This window comes from Papaver somniferum, chromosome 4 (genome assembly GCF_003573695.1).
Source record: "Papaver somniferum cultivar HN1 chromosome 4, ASM357369v1, whole genome shotgun sequence".
NCBI lineage: Eukaryota > Viridiplantae > Streptophyta > Magnoliopsida > Ranunculales > Papaveraceae > Papaver > Papaver somniferum.
In genome coordinates, this window is record NC_039361.1 from 110,101,542 (window position 1) to 110,121,097 (window position 19,556).

Genomic DNA, 19,556 nt, shown 5'->3' on the forward strand with positions numbered 1-19,556 from the left:
TGGAGCATGAATTTGAAAATTTTGAATTCATAATTGGGATGGTTGTTTGGCACCATCTACTGCTTGTGGTTAATTCAATTACTAAGTTGCTTCAAAATAAGGATATGCATCTCGACACTGCCGTGAAGCGATTTAAAGATCTTGTTTCTTTTATTGACAAATATATAATGACTGGATTTGAGAATTCGTTGATTGAAGCTACATCGGTCGCCGCAACAGTGGGGATTGAACTTACTTTTCTAGAAAAACGCATAATTAAAAGAACAAGACATTTTAATGATGAAAGTGTACCCGAAAAAGCACCTCCATCAAGTAAAGAATTCTTTAGAGTTAACTATTTCAATTACGTATTAGATCAAGCTATATTTTCATTCACTAGTAGATTTGAACAATTTGAAGAGTTCGCAGAAAATTTTGGATTCTTATATAATGTTGATCAGTTGCGTTCTCTTGATGATGATATATCTTAATAGATTCTTGTATCAATCTTGAGAGTCATTTAAAGCATGGTATGAGTTTCGATACTAATGGGCATGATTTTTATTCGGAATTGAAAGTTTTAAAAAGTTATATGCTTGCCGACACCGGTAAAACAATTGAAGTATTGAATTTCTTAAAAGATACAGAAGGTTGCTATCTGAATGCCTTTATAGCATACCGAATCTTATTGACAATTCCAGTTACAGTGGCCTCGGCCGAACGAAGTTTTTCGAAGTTCAAGTTAATCAAGAATTATCTTCGGTCGACGATGTCACAAAAAAGGTTGAATGGGTTAGCAATGTTATCTATTGAGATGTTAGATAACATTAATTTGGATGGTATAATTGAAGATTTCACATCGGAAAGGGCAGGAAGATCGTTTTTTATTATGAGATAAGGTATTTGCTTTGTGTTTTTTTTTTTTTTTTTGCATTATCATTTGACAATCTGTAATAACTTTACATCAAATGGCCAGAATTTTAGTCATTTTGCTTGTATAGGCCCCGTTTTAGTAAGTTCGCCTAGGGTCCCTAAAACCTTTGCTACGGCCCTGCCGACCTTCTCTCACGAGTTTATCCCGTGTTAACGCCTTCTCTTTGATAGTCGTCCACGAAAAGAAACTAACTACCATAAACGATTAGAAGGAGAAGAAAGTCTTTTATGTGTTTCACTTGAAAATAACCACAAAAAATAACAACCTTTAACTAAAAAATTTTGAGCTCGTTTTTGATCTTCCACAGTCTTCCGTCATTGGAAGAACATATATTCACAAAAATCTAAATATATTGCTTAAAAGAGTACGCATTACACATGGAAAACATCCAATGGTGTCCAAAACAAAGGAATGATTACTAATAGAAAATGTAGGTTATGAACTTAGCCACTTAGGTACTTGATCATAATATGAGATTATTAACAATCTAAATCTTATCTTATCATAAAGTAGTGTTGTAAGAAAAAGTCCTTATCTCTGTCTTCTTCATTTGTATACTCTTAAACAGATTCCACACACAAAAATTAACATAAACTAATGGATTGTATACTATAATTCTGATGAAGAAAGTTATATACTAAAATATCTAAGCTTATTGCATGATTATAGTCCATATTATATTAATCTCTGTAAAATTATCTTCCATGGCTATAGTATCGGTATCACTTTCATGGAGATCAATCACACAATTGAATAGCCCCATTTGTTTGAGTGGGATTCAACTTTCAAGTCATATCTAGCCGAGTAGAGTGCATACCCGTAAGATCTTACATTCGAGTTAGACATGGTTTCTCGAATAAATTAATATTCTCTTCGTCCCTAAATAGATGGCCATCAATATAATTGAACGAAACACTTATCATAATGCTTGGTCTTAGCAAATGATTTTATTATTCAGTTAAAAAGACATCATCTGCCGGATGCTTTGATTTTTTTTTTTTCTGTATACCATCAGATGAGACAACTTTCTTAATTTTCACTAATAGTCACATATTATAATTTTAAGAGCTAAAAGCGGAGACCTTCTAATCTTGAATATTAGTGTTATAAAATGGATATCGAATCCGAAGACGCAGTAATCAGAATTACCTTTCGTATCTCCGTTATATTGGATATCACTTTTGTAAATCGAGAGTTATCTAGAAGTTACTTATATTTATTTTTTTGGAATAAAGCACATGCTTGACAACCTTTGGTACATATTTTTTCGAGAAATAAAGCTTGTCCCTCCTAACTAATCTACTCTTAAATGACATATTTGTTTTTCCGGAAATGATCATATTTCTAGTGTAGTATGATCGGCGATATCATTTTATTTCAGTGATAAGGTTACTGGGAAATAAAATTGACAACCTGAATTTAAAATTCGTCAACACCAAATTTTATCGACAAAAAAAAAAAATCACACTTTGACGGCCTTTATAGCCCAGGCAAACCAATGGTCATATTATATCCTTCAGCTCAATACATCCCATAACAAAACATAGCCTTGTCTACAAATTAATATAGTAATTTTTAAATACGAAATTATAAACAAAAAACAAAAATAATCAATTCTTTAAAGCGTTAAACAAATTCAATAAATCCAATTAAATTATCACAATTAATTAATAGATTATAATAAATAAATTAATTGCATGACAGTGAAAACCACACGAGGGTTTGTTTCCATCCCACACACCACCCCACCATCTCCTTCGCACGTGACACTATCCTCAAATCAACCAAAAAGCACAACACGTATCCCCATCAAAACAACCGAATCGTGTCTCCACCACTAGATCTCTAGATCGAGACGAATAATTCGCAAAGATTTAGCCACGTGTTTCTGCCAAATTCGTCACCGAGAAAATCAGGTAACAGTAGGGTAGGTAACCGGTACGGCCGGTACATTAAAAAAAAAGTATTTTTTTTTTCTTTTACTGTAATTCCCGCGAGTTATATATATAAGCTTTTTAGGTTGTGAACTTAAGCTGCAATGGCGGTTGCCTTATTTAAGAAAATCTAGTGAAGAAAAGAAAAAAATCTATCTATTTTCTCCTTGTTTTTTCTTCTCCTCCTCATTTTTTTCAGGTCAGTGAGTACTAATTTTGACTTTATTTGTCTTTGTTGGATAGATTGATCCTTGTTGTTGTTATTACAGTATCTAAGAGTTAAATCTAGGACCAAGAACATGTTTTTAAGAATGAAATTAGTATGATTGATGGTGTTGTTGTTGTGGGTTTGTGCATGATTTGATTTTTTTGAATTTTTTTTTAAGGTTTGAAATTAGAAAATTAGGGTTTTTTTTTTGCATTACTCGGAATGAGCTTGAGATCCTGACAAAGGGTTTGTGTTTTGATATCTGTAACAGATTTTGATGATGATTATGATGAAGAGGTTGTAGTTTTGGGATTTATTGATTGTTTGAAGTGGAATTAGATTTGGGGTTCGTGGGATTAAGGATGATGTTGAAAGTTATTAGGTTTTTTAGGGTTTGAGTTGAGTTTTCATTGTTGAAGATTGGGGGTTTAGTGCTGGCACTGGAGAGCTACTTGGAAACCAGTCACCAGGGGACGGTGCCCCCTGCGGCACCGTCTAGGGTGGCTGGGGGGCCAACAAACTCCACTTCGAGTTCTGGTATTTTTTATCAAGGAGACGGGCAAGGGCAACATCATCAATCAATAGTGAAGGGACAGTTAAATTCATCTTTTGGGAACTCTTCGTGTTCGGGAGCTGGGCGTGGTACAACTTTGTGTCCGGTTTCGGGGGATATGAACCGTGCAGCGAACTCAGGACCAAGTGTTGGGGCGAGTTCGTTAGTTACAGACGCTAATTCTACTCACTCTGGGGGACCTCGTCTTCAGAGAAGTGCCAGCATAAATACAGAGTCGTATATGAGGTTACCTGCCTCACCATTGTCATTTTCGTCTAATAATATTAGCATTTCGGGTTCTTCAGTGATGGATGCTTCTTCGGTTCATCAGAACTCTCATCAAGATCAGAACTCCCAGCAAGTGCAGCAAAGGCAGCAAGGGGGTTCTAGTGCTACATCTCAACCATCATTGCGACCAAACCAAATTCCTCAAATGCTTGGCCCTTTGGGTCAGGAGCCAAATAACTACTCACAAATGAATAAGAAGCCAAGGCTTGGAATTGAGATCAAGCAAGAAGATATTTATCCGCAGTTGCAAACATTACTTCAACAGCAGAGGATCATGCAGCAGCGCCAACAACAGCCACAACATATACTGCAGTCTCTGCCTCAGATTCAGAGGGCCCAGATGCAGCAGCAGTTGCAGCAGCAACAGTTAAGGCAACAAGTGCAACAGGGTATACAACCACTTTCTGGAGTGAAACGCCCCTATGAGAGTGGTGTATGTGCTCGCCGGCTGATGCAGTACATATATCATCAACGCCACCGACCCCCTGTATGTTTTATGCACCTGTTTTTTGCTCCCCTACTCTGAGTTGCTATTGCCAAGTCAAATGGATGATTATTCCCTTTTTATCACCAGTTCCTTTTGCCGGTTCAGCTTCTGTTTTTTTTCCTCCCTATCTAGTTGCCATGGTTAGATTATTTTTCGTTGCATTTCACTATTTGACTTGATTTTGATTTTTGTTTGTAGGAAAACACTATTATCTATTGGAGAAAATTTGTAGCGGAGTATTTTGCTCCACGTGCTACGAGAAGGTGGTGTTTGTCAATGTATGATAATGTTGGAGTTCATGCATTGGGTGTTTTCCCCCAGGCAGCTATGGTTAGTCATGCAGTTGGTGGATTTCTATTTATTGCTTATATTCTTTTGTTTGGTACATAGGGTTGTATTGTCCGTTACCACCATGAGGGTATTCATCATTATACATAGATACTCATATAATCTTTAGCACCAATGAGCGCTCCTATAGCTTTATTTTAATCCACCGCCGGGCTTCTAGAATTTGATTAGCTTACAAGCTGATGTATGTGTCTTTGTCAGGATGCATGGCAATGTGACATTTGTGGTTGCAGATCAGGAAGGGGGTTTGGTAAGTAGCTCATGTTTTATGTTTTCAATCCCTTTTCTTCTTTTAACTGTTGTGCATGGTAAGGAGGAAGCAATTTGAATGCAGCTAATTCTTTCTTTGGCAATATCCTTATGTTCTTTCACGTTTCTTTTGTTAGACGTCATAGTAAGAAGTGATATACTGCTAGTCATCGAATGGATGTACACAAACTCACCTTTCATTGTTGTTTATTGTGACAGAGGCGACGGTGGAAGTATTCCCTAGACTGAATCAGATCGAGTTTGATAGTGGTGTGGTTGACGAGCTCTTATTTGTAGACATGCCACGCGAGTGTAGGTTTCCCTCAGGTATAATGATGCTGGAATATGGAAAAGCAGTCCAGGAGAGTGTTTATCAAAATTTTCGTGTTGTTCGTGAGGGCCAACTTCGTATAATATTCACCCCTGATTTGAAGGTGTGTAGTGATATTCTTCATGTTTTAAGATATTTTATTTTTTATTTTTATGTTCTTCTTTATGTTAGTCGTTATCTTTTAATCCTCATATTATCAGTGATAAAAAATGGGGTTAGTAGAAAACAGGGCAGCTGTACTAGGAGATTCTGCATGTTTTTGCTTCCCAAAAGAAGGCCACCCCTTCAGATAACTTTTCTAATAGATAACACTTCTAATACTCTTTAGAGCCAATTGTTAATTGATGTCTGTAATCTGATCCTGGTAAAGGATGAAGAATCTCAGAAAACACGTATTATTCAGTTTGGTCACTTCAACCTATTTTGAGATGAAAACGAGGCCCGCGGATTCATGGAAAATACTGGGATGGTTATCTGGAGACACGAAAAACAAATCAACTACCAAATAGGGAATGGAAAATACTGGGATGGTTATCTGGAGCACACGAAAAACACAATCAACTATCAAATAGGGAAACACAAATAAGCGGGAGTATAGTATAAGATATTAGGATACTCTTACTAATAGTTGTTGCTATTTGCTATTTATTTAACTACATAATGTAACTAATAGCTAAGTCAAATACTTAACTTAACTTGTTCCCATAGTTTAGTTAAAGGTACTTTGTACGCACTTAATGAGAGGGACATACTGATTTTGACCCATTCCCTTGGCCTTTCGTAAATGGTAGGAATACAGTATACAATGACCTTGGCCTTTCATAAATGGTAGGAATACAGTATACAATGAAACATGGTTCTTGGCTTGTTCTCGGTGGGTTCATGAACTTTTTCAAGTATTGTGAAGGTATTTTTAATACCTTAGTTATAGCTATTAGGAAGGAGCATCTTAGTTATCATCTGCTAAGTTAAAGGAGCATCTTAATTATAGCTATTAGGTGTATCTTCTGCTAAGTTTGTGTAGTTATCATCTTAGCTTTACTTTCATGAGGAAGTGGGAGAGTCATTGAGAGAGATTTTGAGACGGTTGTCTGTGTGGTGGAGAGTGTTGTTTGAACTTTGAAGTGCTTGTAGTATGGGTGGCATTACTTTTTATCAAATTTTCTTAATACAAGTATTTTTGGGGAAAAAAGCTCAAGGAAAAGCTGCTACATGGCACAAAAATGGGGTTGCAAATTGTTAATAATATCTTGGCATTATATATTTTGCTCTGCAGATATTGAAATGGGAGTTCTGTGCTAGGCGTCATGAAGAACTGTTGTCTCGTAGGCTGCTAGCGCCACAGGTACGTCATTGTTTTTCCTTGTTCATCTCACTAGCTCAAACATCTACTCAGGATTTGAGGGCCATTTGATGTACCTTAACATTCTCCAACGCCAATCTCTGGGCTAATTTGTGGATATGATCACCTCAGTAGCCTTATTTCCCCTGCTAAGCATGTCACCGACTCTGTAGTTATTGTTTTCGGGCCTCTTAACTATATGACATTCCTACTGACGAAAGAAGTGGATTTTCGTAACAAATCCAAGTGATTAGTGGGTGTCTGTATATAGTAAGCCTTAGTGGTTTGGACACTGCCATAATACTGAGAACACTGAGCATCTTAGTTTTATTCAATGATTGTGTATTTTTTTGGCCTGGGTCTCAAAATTTGCTTCATTGCATCCAGGAAGTGTTCTGTCAACTCCCATTTTGTTGAAGAAAACCTGATAAGTTGTCAGGGTCTTGTTGATCTACTAGGTTTTTGTCTTTGATGTAATTTCTTTCACTATGCATGGTAATATTAAATTTAATAATCATGGCTTTAACGTTTTAGTAACTCGAAGTATGCTCTTTCTCACTGCAGGTGAACCAATTGGTTCAGGCAGCCCAAAAGTATCAAAGTGCTGTCAGCGAAAGTGGATCTACAGGTCTCTCACCTCAGGATTTGCATAGTCACTGCAATGCGTGAGTCAGCTAAACACTTCTTTATATATTTTCTTACTAAAATATGACATGTTTCCATTCTGTACCTACTTTTTCATATAGAGAGTAAGGAGCTTGGTGCCTTGATAAATTAAGTTACAAGAAAATTGTGGTTAGGGAGGATCTAAATCTTGTTCTGGTTGTAATTGGGATTAACTCTCAACTCCATGGGTCTTCAAAAGCATCATAGATTTATGGCGAACTTCAACTGCTTGTACTGTTGATGGCCCTTTTACTAGATCCTATATTATTATATGGATGTGCAACTCATTTGCTGAGAATATAATCTAATTCCCTAGTCGGGCCTTTTATGTTTCTCTTTCTGTAGTTTCACGGGAGCCTGGCGTCAGCTAGGAAAAGTTATGGAGTTGCAGTCACTGAATGATTTGGGATTTTCAAAGAGATATGTTCGGTGCTTGCAGGTATTTTGCCTGTTGTCTTTAGTCTATTGTTTGAAGTTTTTTTCTTTTTTTGAATAAAAATTGGATGCGTCTTTTTCTCATCATATTCCTGCTTTTGTTACCAACCAACAGATATCAGAAGTCGTCAGTAGCATGAAAGATTTGATAGAGTTCAGCCGTGATAACAAGATTGGACCTATTGGTAACTAATTACTGTTAATTTTGGAAGGATTATTTACGCTTTTGGTTGAAAATGAACTTGATCCTTGGATGTATCATAAGTCATTCCCATTTAAATACTTTGCAGATAGCTTAAAGAATTATCCTCGACAGACAACTGCTGCCAAATATCAGATTCAAAAGATGCAGGAAATGGAGCAGCTGGCTACTGCTCAGGGTTTGCCAACGGACGCAAACACTCTGAACAAACTGTTGGCTATGCAGTCTGGTGGCTTGAACAACCACATGAACAATGGAAACAATAACCACATGGTTGGAAATGGGATTATGAATAGTCCAGCTCAATCAGCAATTGGATTGAATAATTACCAAAATTTGCTGAGACAGAGCTCAATGAATTCAAACCGTAACACATTCCAACAAGAAGCTTCTTGTTCTTCTGGCATGTCAAACCAGGCACAGCAGTCTGTGATGTTTCAAGGTGCAGGTTCTTCACTTCAAGGATCTCTTCAGAATGGTCAAGCGAACAATATGCCAAGTCCTTTACATATGCAGAACCATCTACAACAACAGCAGCATCAGCGACAGAATACAAATAACCTGGTTCAACAGAACAGCCCACAATCCTCTTCTCAGGGAAAATTAAGTGAGCAAATGATCCAGCAATTGCTGGCAGATATGATGAATAACAATGACGTAAAGGTCCAGCAGCCTCCACAGCCGCAAAACTCTTCTGGTTTGGATAATGCAAATGGGACATCTATGAATGAGCATGCTTTAAATGGTGTGAATGGAAATAATGGTTCCACTGTAAGTGGTTCAGGTGCAGTTAAAGCTGGAAGCACATGTTCTGTTGGTAATCCGGTAGGGGGATTTGGAAACAGTGCAGCCCCCTCGAGTGGTCACAGTATGGGTAGAAGTGATAGTTTCAAGGGAACTGCCAACAGCAGCAACGGTCCCGTGGTCAGTGGTGGTGGTGCAAACAGCTTTGAGAAAAAGGTTTCTGATAGTCATTTAGATTTTCCTGATATGATTCAAGACATATCTAGTGAGTTTCCGAACTGTTGGGATGACTAATCTCAAGTTGTGCTACCTATATTTGGCTGTTTTTAAGACGGCCTTCTTTTTTATAAGGATGACTTCAAAGAGAGAAGAATTCTCACTGTACAGAAACCTTTCTAAACAGGCAGCCAGTAATAGTTCATCTGAGAAGCCTTTGACTAATGTATGTTGAGAGCAGCTCTCTATGGTTAAAAGTGTCGTTGTGTTGGGTATGTTTATTAGGGGATTGGCAGTTTTGCAGTTGCGCCATTTTCTATTGGTCTTTCTTAAAGTGTAACCCTAGTTGCAATTGACTCTGATCAAACAGGTTTAATCCAAGAAATTTAAAGTATAATCTGTTACTGCCAATGCAATCAAATTTCTAACTGTGCACAATAGCTTCATTGCTTTCGCATCTCCTGCCATTTCCTAGTTATCAAAACCATCTTTTAAGGTGACAAGGGAAAAAAGTTGCCGATTATACCACACTAGCAGAAATACGTTGGACATGTTCTTTTTGAATTACATTGAGCATAAATCTGAAAAATGCTACAGAAGAAAGAAACATCTGAGGCACATTTAAGACTTCATGTCTAAATATGTAATGTGCAAGCCAAGTGCAAATGAAAACAAATTCAATAGCAAATAAAGTACAATGTCAGGAGTCAGGACTCTCCATCTTTAGGTCTCTCACACACAGTAAACATAAAATAAAATTTCTGCTGCCAAAGATGGCAGTCTAAATTTTTATTTTCCATTCCATATGCAAAGCCTATTCAAAAGCTTGTTCAGCATCAGATTCAGCCTCGACTAAATTATCGTTCATGCCATCTTCATAATCTTCATTGTCTTCATCATTGCTATCATCATCCATAATGAGCACACCATGCCCACGTAAAGAAAAAATGCGCTCGAAACCCATCCCTGCTCTCTGCACCAACCCGGCTGTGAAAGAATGCAACCTAGATGGGCCAGGCGTACTACCACCACTGCCATCTTCTAACACATCACCTGCAGAAGGATTAGAGTCACCAGTGGCATCTGGTTTTGGGATATACTTCAGCACGCACTTCCCAGAAAAATCAACAAACTCAGCATCGAAATCCTCTTTGAGTGAGCGTCCCAGGATTTGAACGTGAGAAATACTAGAAGGAAGAAAAATCAACATCTAGTAAGAAAACAATGTAATGATGACAAGACTAAAGACCTCTTGGCTATTAACGAGATGAGGCAGAGATAAAGAACTAACCACACGTAGTATAACCCATCTACGTCCTGCTGCTGAACCCGACCTGAAAGTTCAATCTGCAAAACTCCACCAACAGCAAAAACAGGTTGTGGCAGCTTGAACTTTTGTAAGCAATTTTCCTGTTCGGTGGTAAAATCAATTAGAGTTGTTGAGAAGTTAAAAGGCCTCCACCAGGAATAAGCAATAAATCTGTTTTTATGTCATCGTCACCCCTTTCCAAAGAAGAAAGAGAAAGAGAGGCTGAGAAGGAAAATTGCAACATTAGCATACCTGGGCCATTGGAAAGTATTCTGAGGTGTATGTCCATACTACGTCATCTTCAATGTGTCTATGACCTACCTCAAACACATCCACAAGATCTGTCTCCGTATAGTGATCAGTAAAATGGCCAATTCGAAAGCGCACAGCCTTGGCTGAATATATAGGAGAACCATACTGGAAATATGCTGGATAGAGAAAAAACATATTTGTCATCAGTATAAACAGAACCAAAGAATGGAGTCAAATAATACAACTAGATCATGGACACTAACCTTCGAATGGTTGGATGTTGATTTCATTAATAAAACACAAGTCGGATGTCAGTTTATAAGTTAATGTCTCAGGCACCCCTTGATCACTCTCTCCTTCACTTGACCAGTAACAAGCCTTGTCACTGATCCTATCTCTAGGTTCCAATGTGTTCAGAATGCTTTCTTCAGGATAATTATCGGTACTGGATGCACATATTACCTCAGAAATGCAATTTCCCACGGAAGAAGCCAGACCTTTTGCTAGGAAGGCATAAACTCGATGATTTTTCTTCAATTTCTCCACTTCCATATCAGCAGTAGATTTCTCCACTTCCATATCATCAGTAGACTTGACATCTAGTGGCTCTACTATGTCGTTTTCTTCAATGGCAGGTACAGCATGTGATACTTCTGGCAACAATCTTAAGCAGAGATTCTTGGAGAGACCATTTGAAATCACTGCAGCACATTAAATAAACCATGTTTAAACCATGATAAGAAAAAAAAAATCCAAACCGTGACAAGACTTAAACTGCTTATCCATCTCAATTCTCACTTCAATTCAGAATTTTGTTTGATGCTTCTTAGGTTCGCAATTCCTCTACTTAATAAAGATTTATGCGTATGTTATCGACCAAAACAAAAGACAAAAAAGCTTAAAAGGCGACATCGGGCAAACTACAGTCTATAAGAATTGATAGAACAAGTACTGGAAACTGCCTTTACAAGTGTGCTGCATTGGTAGAGAGACACATAGAATCACAACAAACAATGGCCCTCGATGCATGAACACGCAGAACCGATATTCCTTACAGGCTGTTTTCTACCATAATCACATCATTACAAAGCTAATTTCCCACTACAATGCATCTTATACAGTAGCATAATCAAAATCACCAAGATGAAACATAAACTGGGCATAAATTCAGGGTTCAAGAGCTTTACCAAATTGACGCCAAGCACGCGAAACGGAACCAACACGAACAACATCAGCTGGATCATCCAAATACGATAAGATATTGGTTGATAAGTCTTGATTGAGCAATTGCACAAAATCAATACAACCCCCCGCCATTGATGTCACAAACCCACCTGAATGAAATTTCAATTCAATCACACAAAAGAATGTCAAACTAAACCCTAGTATCTCATAAAAAAAATAAAAAAAAATCACCAATTTACAGAAAAAAGAAAAGGAATTTAATATGATTCTGAAGAAATTTACGTACCAACGGAGAAGAGGAGATGATGGTTTGCAGATCAGCGGTAGAAAGAAACAAGGAAAATTTTATCAAAGCGGTGCCGAAAGCGATAGTAACCACCACCAGCAGCAGATTGTTTTTTGATGATAGATAAAAAAGAAAATAGGTCCATTTATATTTTTTTCCAGAAAAAGTTCATTTTGTTATTATTAATTAACGGAATTATGAATTATTACGTAATTAATTTTGACTAATTTAATTTTGGTATATTATCATTCGAATAAAGATGTGACACTCCGCTGACCAACCAATAACGTGTCAATGGCCGAACTAATCCATTTTAACGGTATGGATTTGATCGACAGGGATACAGAAGCGAAACAAAAATAATTTACTTTACAAAAAAAAATTTAGCTTCCAATATCATTTCGAAATTTGTTCCCAAACTATTTTCAGATTTTTTAACACGTTTAGATACAAATTTGTTTCACAAAAGATTCCTAAAAGTCGTCCTGAATTATTATTGTCAAACTGACTTCTGATTTTTTTGATTTCTGGAAGTCGAAAAACAACTTTTTGGATGTGCAACGAAGTTGAGAAGTAGCTTTTGAATCCCTTCATAAGTGTAAATAACGTTTTTAATTTGCATACAATAGATATTGGCTAAAGCCTATCCTATCTCATTGTTCCTAAAAGTTGCTGCTTACTAGATCGTGTTCCAAGGTCTAACTCAGAACTTGGCTTCCAGCAATAAAAAATAGGGAACTTGTCCATAAAAAGAAATGCCAGCAGTAGTACAATGAAAATCTTAGAACTGCAACTGTCAGAAGTAGCAAGGCAGAGGGGGATTTTGATTGACGCTGTATTTCCTTTTAACATTCATGATAAAATTTGTATCTTATCTATCACGGACAGGTGAAGGTGGGAACCGTTCTGCGTTACTCAACTTTGGATCACCAGTGGTTGCATCTCAGCTATATAAAGTACTCCATACCCTCATCAGAAGAAAAATCTGCAGGCAGAGGTGCAATTGGGACATGTATGTTGCTCGGATTTTGTTGCTTTTGTCATACATACAAAAATAAATAGAATAGTAGCTTAGTGCATTTTCTCGGTGTTGTTTACTGCTCTGGAACTCTTATCCTGAACTGGATAGATAGACCTCACCTTGTGTAGTTTCTTAAATGCTAAATGGCCTAATGTAGGCTCATCGGCATGCAGATAAGTAAAAGGTTAGCCTATTATTTACAGTTAGATTATGTGATTTTGTTAACTGATCCTAGTTTTTGAAAGCTTTATCGTTCTCCCAATTTCATGTATTCCAGTTAGATATTGTTGTCTCACTGGAATACCCATTTCTTGCTTCATGCTACAAACAGACACCATCAAGGCAGCGGAAAAACTTCGCAGGGCCCAGCGGAATTGAAGGAAAGCGTTCCATGTAACGGTCAGCAAATCCAGGATGAAGTAACATCACAAAGTTGAGGGAACTCAACTATGAACTCCTGATGAAAGTTAGAGCTTGTGAAAGAACTTCATTGCTAACTGTCAAACCAACACTGGGAATTGACTTTCTATCTGTCATCAAAGTAAAACAGATATGCAAGTCTGAGACACTGTAACATGAAAAGCAAGGTCTCAAATCCTTGAGTCAATTCATATAAAATACCTTTAAAGAAGAAAATCGAAACAATAAAGTGGCTAGATGATAAGTAAGAGAACCTCTCCTTAGCTGAAAGTTTCGCAATTTTAACTTAATAGCAAAAGCTGCAATTTTATCACCATAAGCTACAACTAGAGAACCTAGTGTCCCTAATGTTGCTTGCCTCAATGTACGGCTACCCTTTTTAACAAGAAAAGAAAAGGTAACAGTACTTCTAATTGTCATATACCGCAAAATTCTTAGAGGGCGATTGAACGACTCTTATAGAAGCAGAGAGCACACCTTTTGCAGGAATGCCGTGAATTCAGCAATAAGATGCTCCGGCACGCATAATACAGAACAAGCATTACCAAAAAAGGAAATCTTACATGATTAACTCTTCTAAAGATCTAAACTTACCTTCACAGCAGCAAGTCTAGTCATCTCACCACCCATCCAATCAGCAAGAACAGGAAGTCATACAGGTAATTCCGCTTGGAGGTTAGCACCAAATGTTGAAGCGAAGAGGCCCATGCAAGAAATAGTACACTCCTTGACTTCCTGCAAGAAGAGATTCAGTACATAAGAAAGAGAACTTCGGCTGGTAGCTTAGCTAGTTAAGTCTCCAAGACGACATAAAAAGAAGATGAAGGTTGTGTCCGGATTTTACCAACCTGATTTTGATCTTGGTTAGCTAGACGAGTTATCGACTGGATGAATGTTCAGCTTACAATCAAATTCAACATCCTGAAAAAGATGGGTGTTAAATATGAAACAAAAGACCGACATAAATTGGGTAATCTCGTGAACTACAACAACTCTCACCACAACATTAGGCTGCACAACTCAGGCAACCTCCCCACACACTCTTAATGCTTCAGCAATGACATTGTAATAACGCTCACCAACAGCAGACAGTACAGGAGCAGACAGGACCTGAAGCATTGTCAATTTAAACACTAATCAAACTGAACAAGGAACAACAACAATCTCTTCATTACCATTTGAAAGAGACGAATAAAACAGAAAATAAACACATCATAAATCAGACTCCGCATAATAGTTACCCTAGTAACAACTAATGGATTGCCTACAGATATAAAGAAACTGTTCAACATCTCTTAACATGTAGCAAATATATCGGGCTGTGAGTTTAATATTTAAAACCAGTTGTCCCTGTATAACCATTGGAAACCTTGGTTCAATTCCTGTTTAGTTCTGAAAGAGCACCATACCAGTTAAAAACAACAAAGCTTATTGAAGTGCTTCGGTTTTCAGTAAGAAATAAGAGAGGAAAGTAAATTGTTCTGCGGGGAGAAAGAATGTGCAGAAAATAAGAAAAAAATTTACCTTAATGCAAGGATGGACAACAGTAGCAAATTTGAACAAGAAACTAGAAAATGAGTCAAATGACAGACCTCAAAAATGAAAAACCACACGTGATATAAAATTAAACATAGATTGAAGTAAGAATGTATTCTATCTAGTAGATCAAAACTTACATCATTCGCTTAACTAGTTCCGGAGAAAGAGATACAAGAAACCCTTGTGCAACAGTTGTCACACCATTTCCTAAACTATCGTCTTCAGCGCAACACTAGTACTGTCTCTGCTAATCTTCCCCATTTAATAATTTATCACACAGCTTTTCTGTCAATTCCCAGTACTGCTCCCTCACTGACCTTCTGCACCAGTGGTACTAGACTGCACAAAGAAAAAATCAGAAATTTATCAACTGCAGAGCCTGGTAAATATCAAACTGGTGATTCAAAACAGGAAACAGCCAACTAAAAGCCTCCCTCCGAAGAAAGTATGGCCTAAAGAGATTAACTGGAAGGTCGTAACTAGTAAACCCCACCAAAAAAACAAACAAACATATAAAACAAAACAAACATGAAGTTCAAAAATTATTACCACTGGAGTTATTATCATAGACTGCAATTTTTAGATTATATTATCTGAAACCACATAGCATCTCCAAACCAGAAAACACACTTAACATGTGCATCGGGGAACAAGTTTATCTAATGCATCTAAGTAACTCTAAAAGAACATAAGATTTTCATTAATAACCTTAACAGAAAGAGAAACCAGTTGCATTACAAAATTCAGAAAAATCTACACCCATTATATAAAAAAGAGCTTAAAATAACTAATAGCAGGTCAAAGTGACTATGAAGCAGACTGTAAGTTCAGTTCAGCATCTACAGTTACGTCAAAGAAGTCCTGAAGAGCAATCATCTTCACATTGCTGTGTTTCATGCTCTTTATTGCCTCTGCACTTGCTTTTGCTCCAGCAACAGTTGTTATAATGGGAACTTTGTAAGACAGGGCCATCCTCCTCAACTCCCTGCCATCAATCTGATCCAAGGCATCACCCGAACTTGTTATCACCAACAACTGAATTTGTTTATTCGCTAACATATCACCAGGATGCGGCCTTCCCTCGTGCATTTTCAATACCCTCTCCACAGGGATCCCCTCCATTTCTAGTATGTGAGCCGTGCCAGATGTCGAAACAATTTTAAACCCAAGATCCACAAAAGAGCGAGCTATTGCAGCAAGATGTGGCTTTGTAAGATCATTCAAGCTGATGAAAACAGTTCCCGAGAGGGGTAACTTCTGACCCGCGGCAATTTGAGCCTTTGCGAATGCAGAAGAGAACTCAAAATCAATACCCATAACTTCACCAGTACTACGCATTTCTGGTCCAAGCAATACATCACACCCTTGGAACTTCTCAAATGGGAGTACGGCTTCCTTAACTGACATGTGCTTAGGGATAACCTCTTCCGTGAAACGTAGGTCTTGGAGTGACATGCCTGACATGACTAGTGCGCCACACTTGGCTAACGGTTTCCCAATTGCCTTGGAAACAAATGGAACAGTTCTGGAAGCACGAGGATTTGCTTCAAGCAAGAAAACTTCTCCTGCTGCCGTGATTGCATACTGACAGTTCATGAGCCCACAAACTTTTAACCTCCTGGCCAGTTTTTTAGTCCATGACCTGATAATTTCCAAACGCAATGAAGGGATAGTCTTTGTGGGTAACGAGCAAGCAGAATCACCGGAATGGACCCCAGCTTGCTCAATGTGCTCCATTATTCCACCAATGACCACATTCCCGTATGAATCAGCCAAAGCATCAATATCTATCTCAATGGCATCAGAAAGGTATCTATCGATCAAGACAGGGCGTTCTGGATCCACCTCGACAGCAGTTTCAAGGTATCTCACGAGATTTTCATCACTATATACTATCTCCATCGCACGTCCACCCAAAACATATGAAGGACGAACCACGACTGGATAGCCAATCTCCTTAGCAATGGCCAGAGCATCAGCATCGCTTTTAGCAATTCCACCTTGTGGTTGTTCAATCTCGAGCTCCTTTAGGATTGCATTGAATCTCTCCCTGTCCTCAGCTGCATCGATCGAATCTGGAGAGGTACCCCATATACGAACGTAGCCTGCCCCACTAGCGCTCAAAAGCTTGTGCTCATCCAAATAACGCTGGATAGGAAGAGCAAGCTTGAGCGGTGTTTGCCCTCCAAACTGCACTATGATTCCATCAGGTCGTTCCAACTCAATGATGTTTATAACATCTTCATCTGGGTAGTCAATATGGGCTGAGATCCGGGGAATTTTTCGAAAGCGAACCGAGGAATCTGCACATGGAGAAAGAAACATTAAGCATTCATTCTGCAAGTAAGCAATTCGGATGAAAAAGCTGATCTGAGTTTTGGAGATGGGGCCACATTTTTATATACATATTCAACAGGTATCATTTATACATAGAGAATAACACGAAGGAAAGAAAAGGCAATTAACAACAATAGGGAAGTTTTCCTTTAGCATATATGATAGATAAATAATGGAAAGGCAGTTTAGCATGCTAACGCGAAGAAATATGAACACCAGAAGGAAGAGATAGATGCTTCATCTGTCCCGAATCACTGAAGTTATCATATACAAGTGATAGGGAAATGGCGTAGATAATCATGGAGAAGAATTAAGAAACAGGAAAATAACAATTTAAATACACGTTTCATATGATGATGAGAGAAGAAAGAAATTTTACCTTGGTCACCACATAATCTATGGACGGCTCAAAACTAGCTGGTGTTTTCCTTGTAATGTCATTTGGGATCTGATCAAGTGTGTACCCAACTGACAATTTGGCAGCCATCTTAGCAATTGGAAATCCAGTAGCTTTAGATGCCAAAGCCGAAGATCTTGACACTCTAGGATTCATCTCGATCACCATGACCTCACCATCTGCTGGATTAACAGCAAACTGGACATTTGAACCCCCACATTCAACACCAATCTCCCTAATGATCGCAATGGAATAATCTCTAAGACGTTGATACTCTTTATCTGTCAACGTCTGTGCTGGTGCCACTGTTATTGAATCTCCAGTATGAACCCCCATTGGGTCAATGTTTTCGATCGAGCAAATAATAACCACATTATCAGCCAAGTCTCTCATGACCTCAAGTTCATATTCTTTCCAACCCAAGAGAGACTTCTCCACAAGTACCTGTGACATAGTACTAGCTGCAAGACCGGATTTACAAATCTCCTCAAACTCCTCTCTATTGTAAGCAATCCCACCTCCAGTCCCACCCAAAGTAAACGCAGGTCTAATAATCAGCGGAAACTCTCCTATCTCTTTAGCAATCTCGAAACACTCCTCCAAAGTATTTCCAATCCCTGACGGCGGCGTCTTGATCCCAATAATCTTCATTGCCTGCTTAAACAAATCCCTATCTTCCGCCTTCTTAATAGCATCGAGCTTGGCTCCAATCAACTCCACACCGTACTTCTCCAACACCCCACTTTGAGCCAAATCCACAGCAAGGTTCAACGCAGTTTGTCCACCCATTGTAGGAAGAAGAGCATCAGGTCTCTCCTTCTCAATTACTTGCGCAACCAACTCAGGTGTCATCGGTGTAATGTAAGTTCTATCAGCCAAATCAGGATCTGTCATAATCGTCGCAGGATTCGAATTAATCAAAATGACTTGATATCCTTCTTCTTTTAAAGCTTTGCAAGCTTGAGTCCCCGAGTAATCGAACTCGCAAGCTTGCCCAATAACAATAGGACCAGCTCCTAATATCATTATTTTCTTCAAATCAGTTCTCTTACCAACAGGAGAACTACCAAGACCTCCATCAAACACACCCCCATTACTGGGAGATTCATTAACAATGTGATTCCCACATTTCACTAAACCAACACCATTATTATTCTTAAATCGACGTTGCTTCAAACGAAGACTCAACGATGAAAGATTATTATCCTTTTTCTTTGAATACAATAAGAATTGGATTGACCCAGATTTTAAGAACAATGAGGATTTCGACGAATTCAATATAGATGATGATGATGATAAACTAGTCGTATCAACAGGATTCATGCAAAAAGCAGCCATGTTCAAATCTTTTTTTTCAATTGAATTCGATAAGAATGAGAATATGTTGAAACTCACCGTAGATCTGGAGTAGCCGATGTTACAGAGAAAAGGGGGGAGGAAGAAGATGATGAAAAAGGGGGTTTTAGGCCTTAGGGTTTCGGGGTAAGAGACAAACAGAGTCCCCCTAGGGTTTATGAATATGAATTAATATTAGAAAATGAGGATGATGATAAGTTTTTGAGCCACGCGAGTGGTGGTGGCCGTTTAATGAAAATGACTATTTTTATTGGAAAGGGACCGGGCTCTTGATTGAGTTCAATGTACGCAAATGCTACCCAAGGGTGTACACGAACGTGTTTATAATTCCAGCATCTGTAATAGGGCTGTTCATGGTCGGTTTCGGCTCGGTTTCCTGCCAAACAAAATCAATATAATGTTACCATCACCGAATCATTAACCATTGATTCGGTTTCTTAGTGATTTTAGCCAGTTTCGGTTTGTTCTATTGGGTTAATGGAAAACTGACTGTATGTAAGTTTTCTGAAACTGACAATTCAAATCTTAAAAAGAAAAT

The 19,556-nt window shown here is 38.1% G+C and overlaps 2 protein-coding genes, 1 long non-coding RNA gene and 1 pseudogene across 3 annotated transcripts; 1 reads left to right on the forward strand and 3 right to left on the reverse strand.

Annotated features, from left to right (window-relative positions):
- Positions 1-2,921: 2,921 nt before the first annotated feature.
- LOC113276313 (probable transcriptional regulator SLK2) lies at positions 2,922-9,344 on the forward strand. Its single transcript, XM_026525910.1, has 10 exons — positions 2,922-3,046; positions 3,327-4,383; positions 4,582-4,713; positions 4,933-4,981; positions 5,200-5,414; positions 6,588-6,656; positions 7,218-7,318; positions 7,665-7,758; positions 7,870-7,939; positions 8,045-9,344. The coding sequence occupies exons 2-10, from the start codon at positions 3,727-3,729 to the stop codon at positions 8,992-8,994; spliced, it is 2,337 nt and encodes a 778-aa protein (XP_026381695.1). The 5' UTR covers positions 2,922-3,046; positions 3,327-3,726; the 3' UTR covers positions 8,995-9,344.
- Positions 9,345-9,456: 112 nt separating this feature from the next.
- LOC113276315 (F-box protein At4g00755-like) lies at positions 9,457-12,103 on the reverse strand. The gene is made up of 6 exons (XM_026525913.1): positions 11,949-12,103; positions 11,665-11,811; positions 10,741-11,178; positions 10,478-10,653; positions 10,208-10,326; positions 9,457-10,103 (listed from the first exon to the last, which is right to left on the reverse strand). The coding sequence occupies exons 2-6, from the start codon at positions 11,792-11,794 to the stop codon at positions 9,731-9,733; spliced, it is 1,236 nt and encodes a 411-aa protein (XP_026381698.1). The 5' UTR covers positions 11,795-11,811; positions 11,949-12,103; the 3' UTR covers positions 9,457-9,730.
- A 2,138-nt stretch (positions 12,104-14,241) lies between these two features.
- LOC113276319 lies at positions 14,242-15,226 on the reverse strand. The gene is made up of 3 exons (XR_003324286.1): positions 15,066-15,226; positions 14,389-14,499; positions 14,242-14,310 (listed from the first exon to the last, which is right to left on the reverse strand). It is a non-coding gene; the product is annotated as an uncharacterized LOC113276319 (long non-coding RNA).
- A 375-nt stretch (positions 15,227-15,601) lies between these two features.
- Positions 15,602-19,191, reverse strand: LOC113276317 (annotated as a pseudogene).
- Positions 19,192-19,556: the final 365 nt, after the last annotated feature.

Bases quoted from the DNA above. Each gene is read 5' to 3' on its own strand.
- LOC113276313 (XM_026525910.1), top strand. From the start codon at position 3,727: ATGAACCGTGCAGCGAACTCAGGACCAAGTGTTGGGGCGAGTTCGTTA. The intron at 5,415-6,587 runs GTGTGTAGTGAT...TTTGCTCTGCAG, and splicing joins TATTCACCCCTGATTTGAAG to ATATTGAAATGGGAGTTCTG. The intron at 7,759-7,869 runs GTATTTTGCCTG...ACCAACCAACAG, and splicing joins GATATGTTCGGTGCTTGCAG to ATATCAGAAGTCGTCAGTAG.
- LOC113276315 (XM_026525913.1), bottom strand. From the start codon at position 11,794: ATGGCGGGGGGTTGTATTGATTTTGTGCAATTGCTCAATCAAGACTTA. The intron at 11,179-11,664 runs GTAAAGCTCTTG...AATGTGCTGCAG, and splicing joins GCGTGCTTGGCGTCAATTTG to TGATTTCAAATGGTCTCTCC. The intron at 10,654-10,740 runs GTTAGTGTCCAT...TTCTCTATCCAG, and splicing joins CAACATCCAACCATTCGAAG to CATATTTCCAGTATGGTTCT.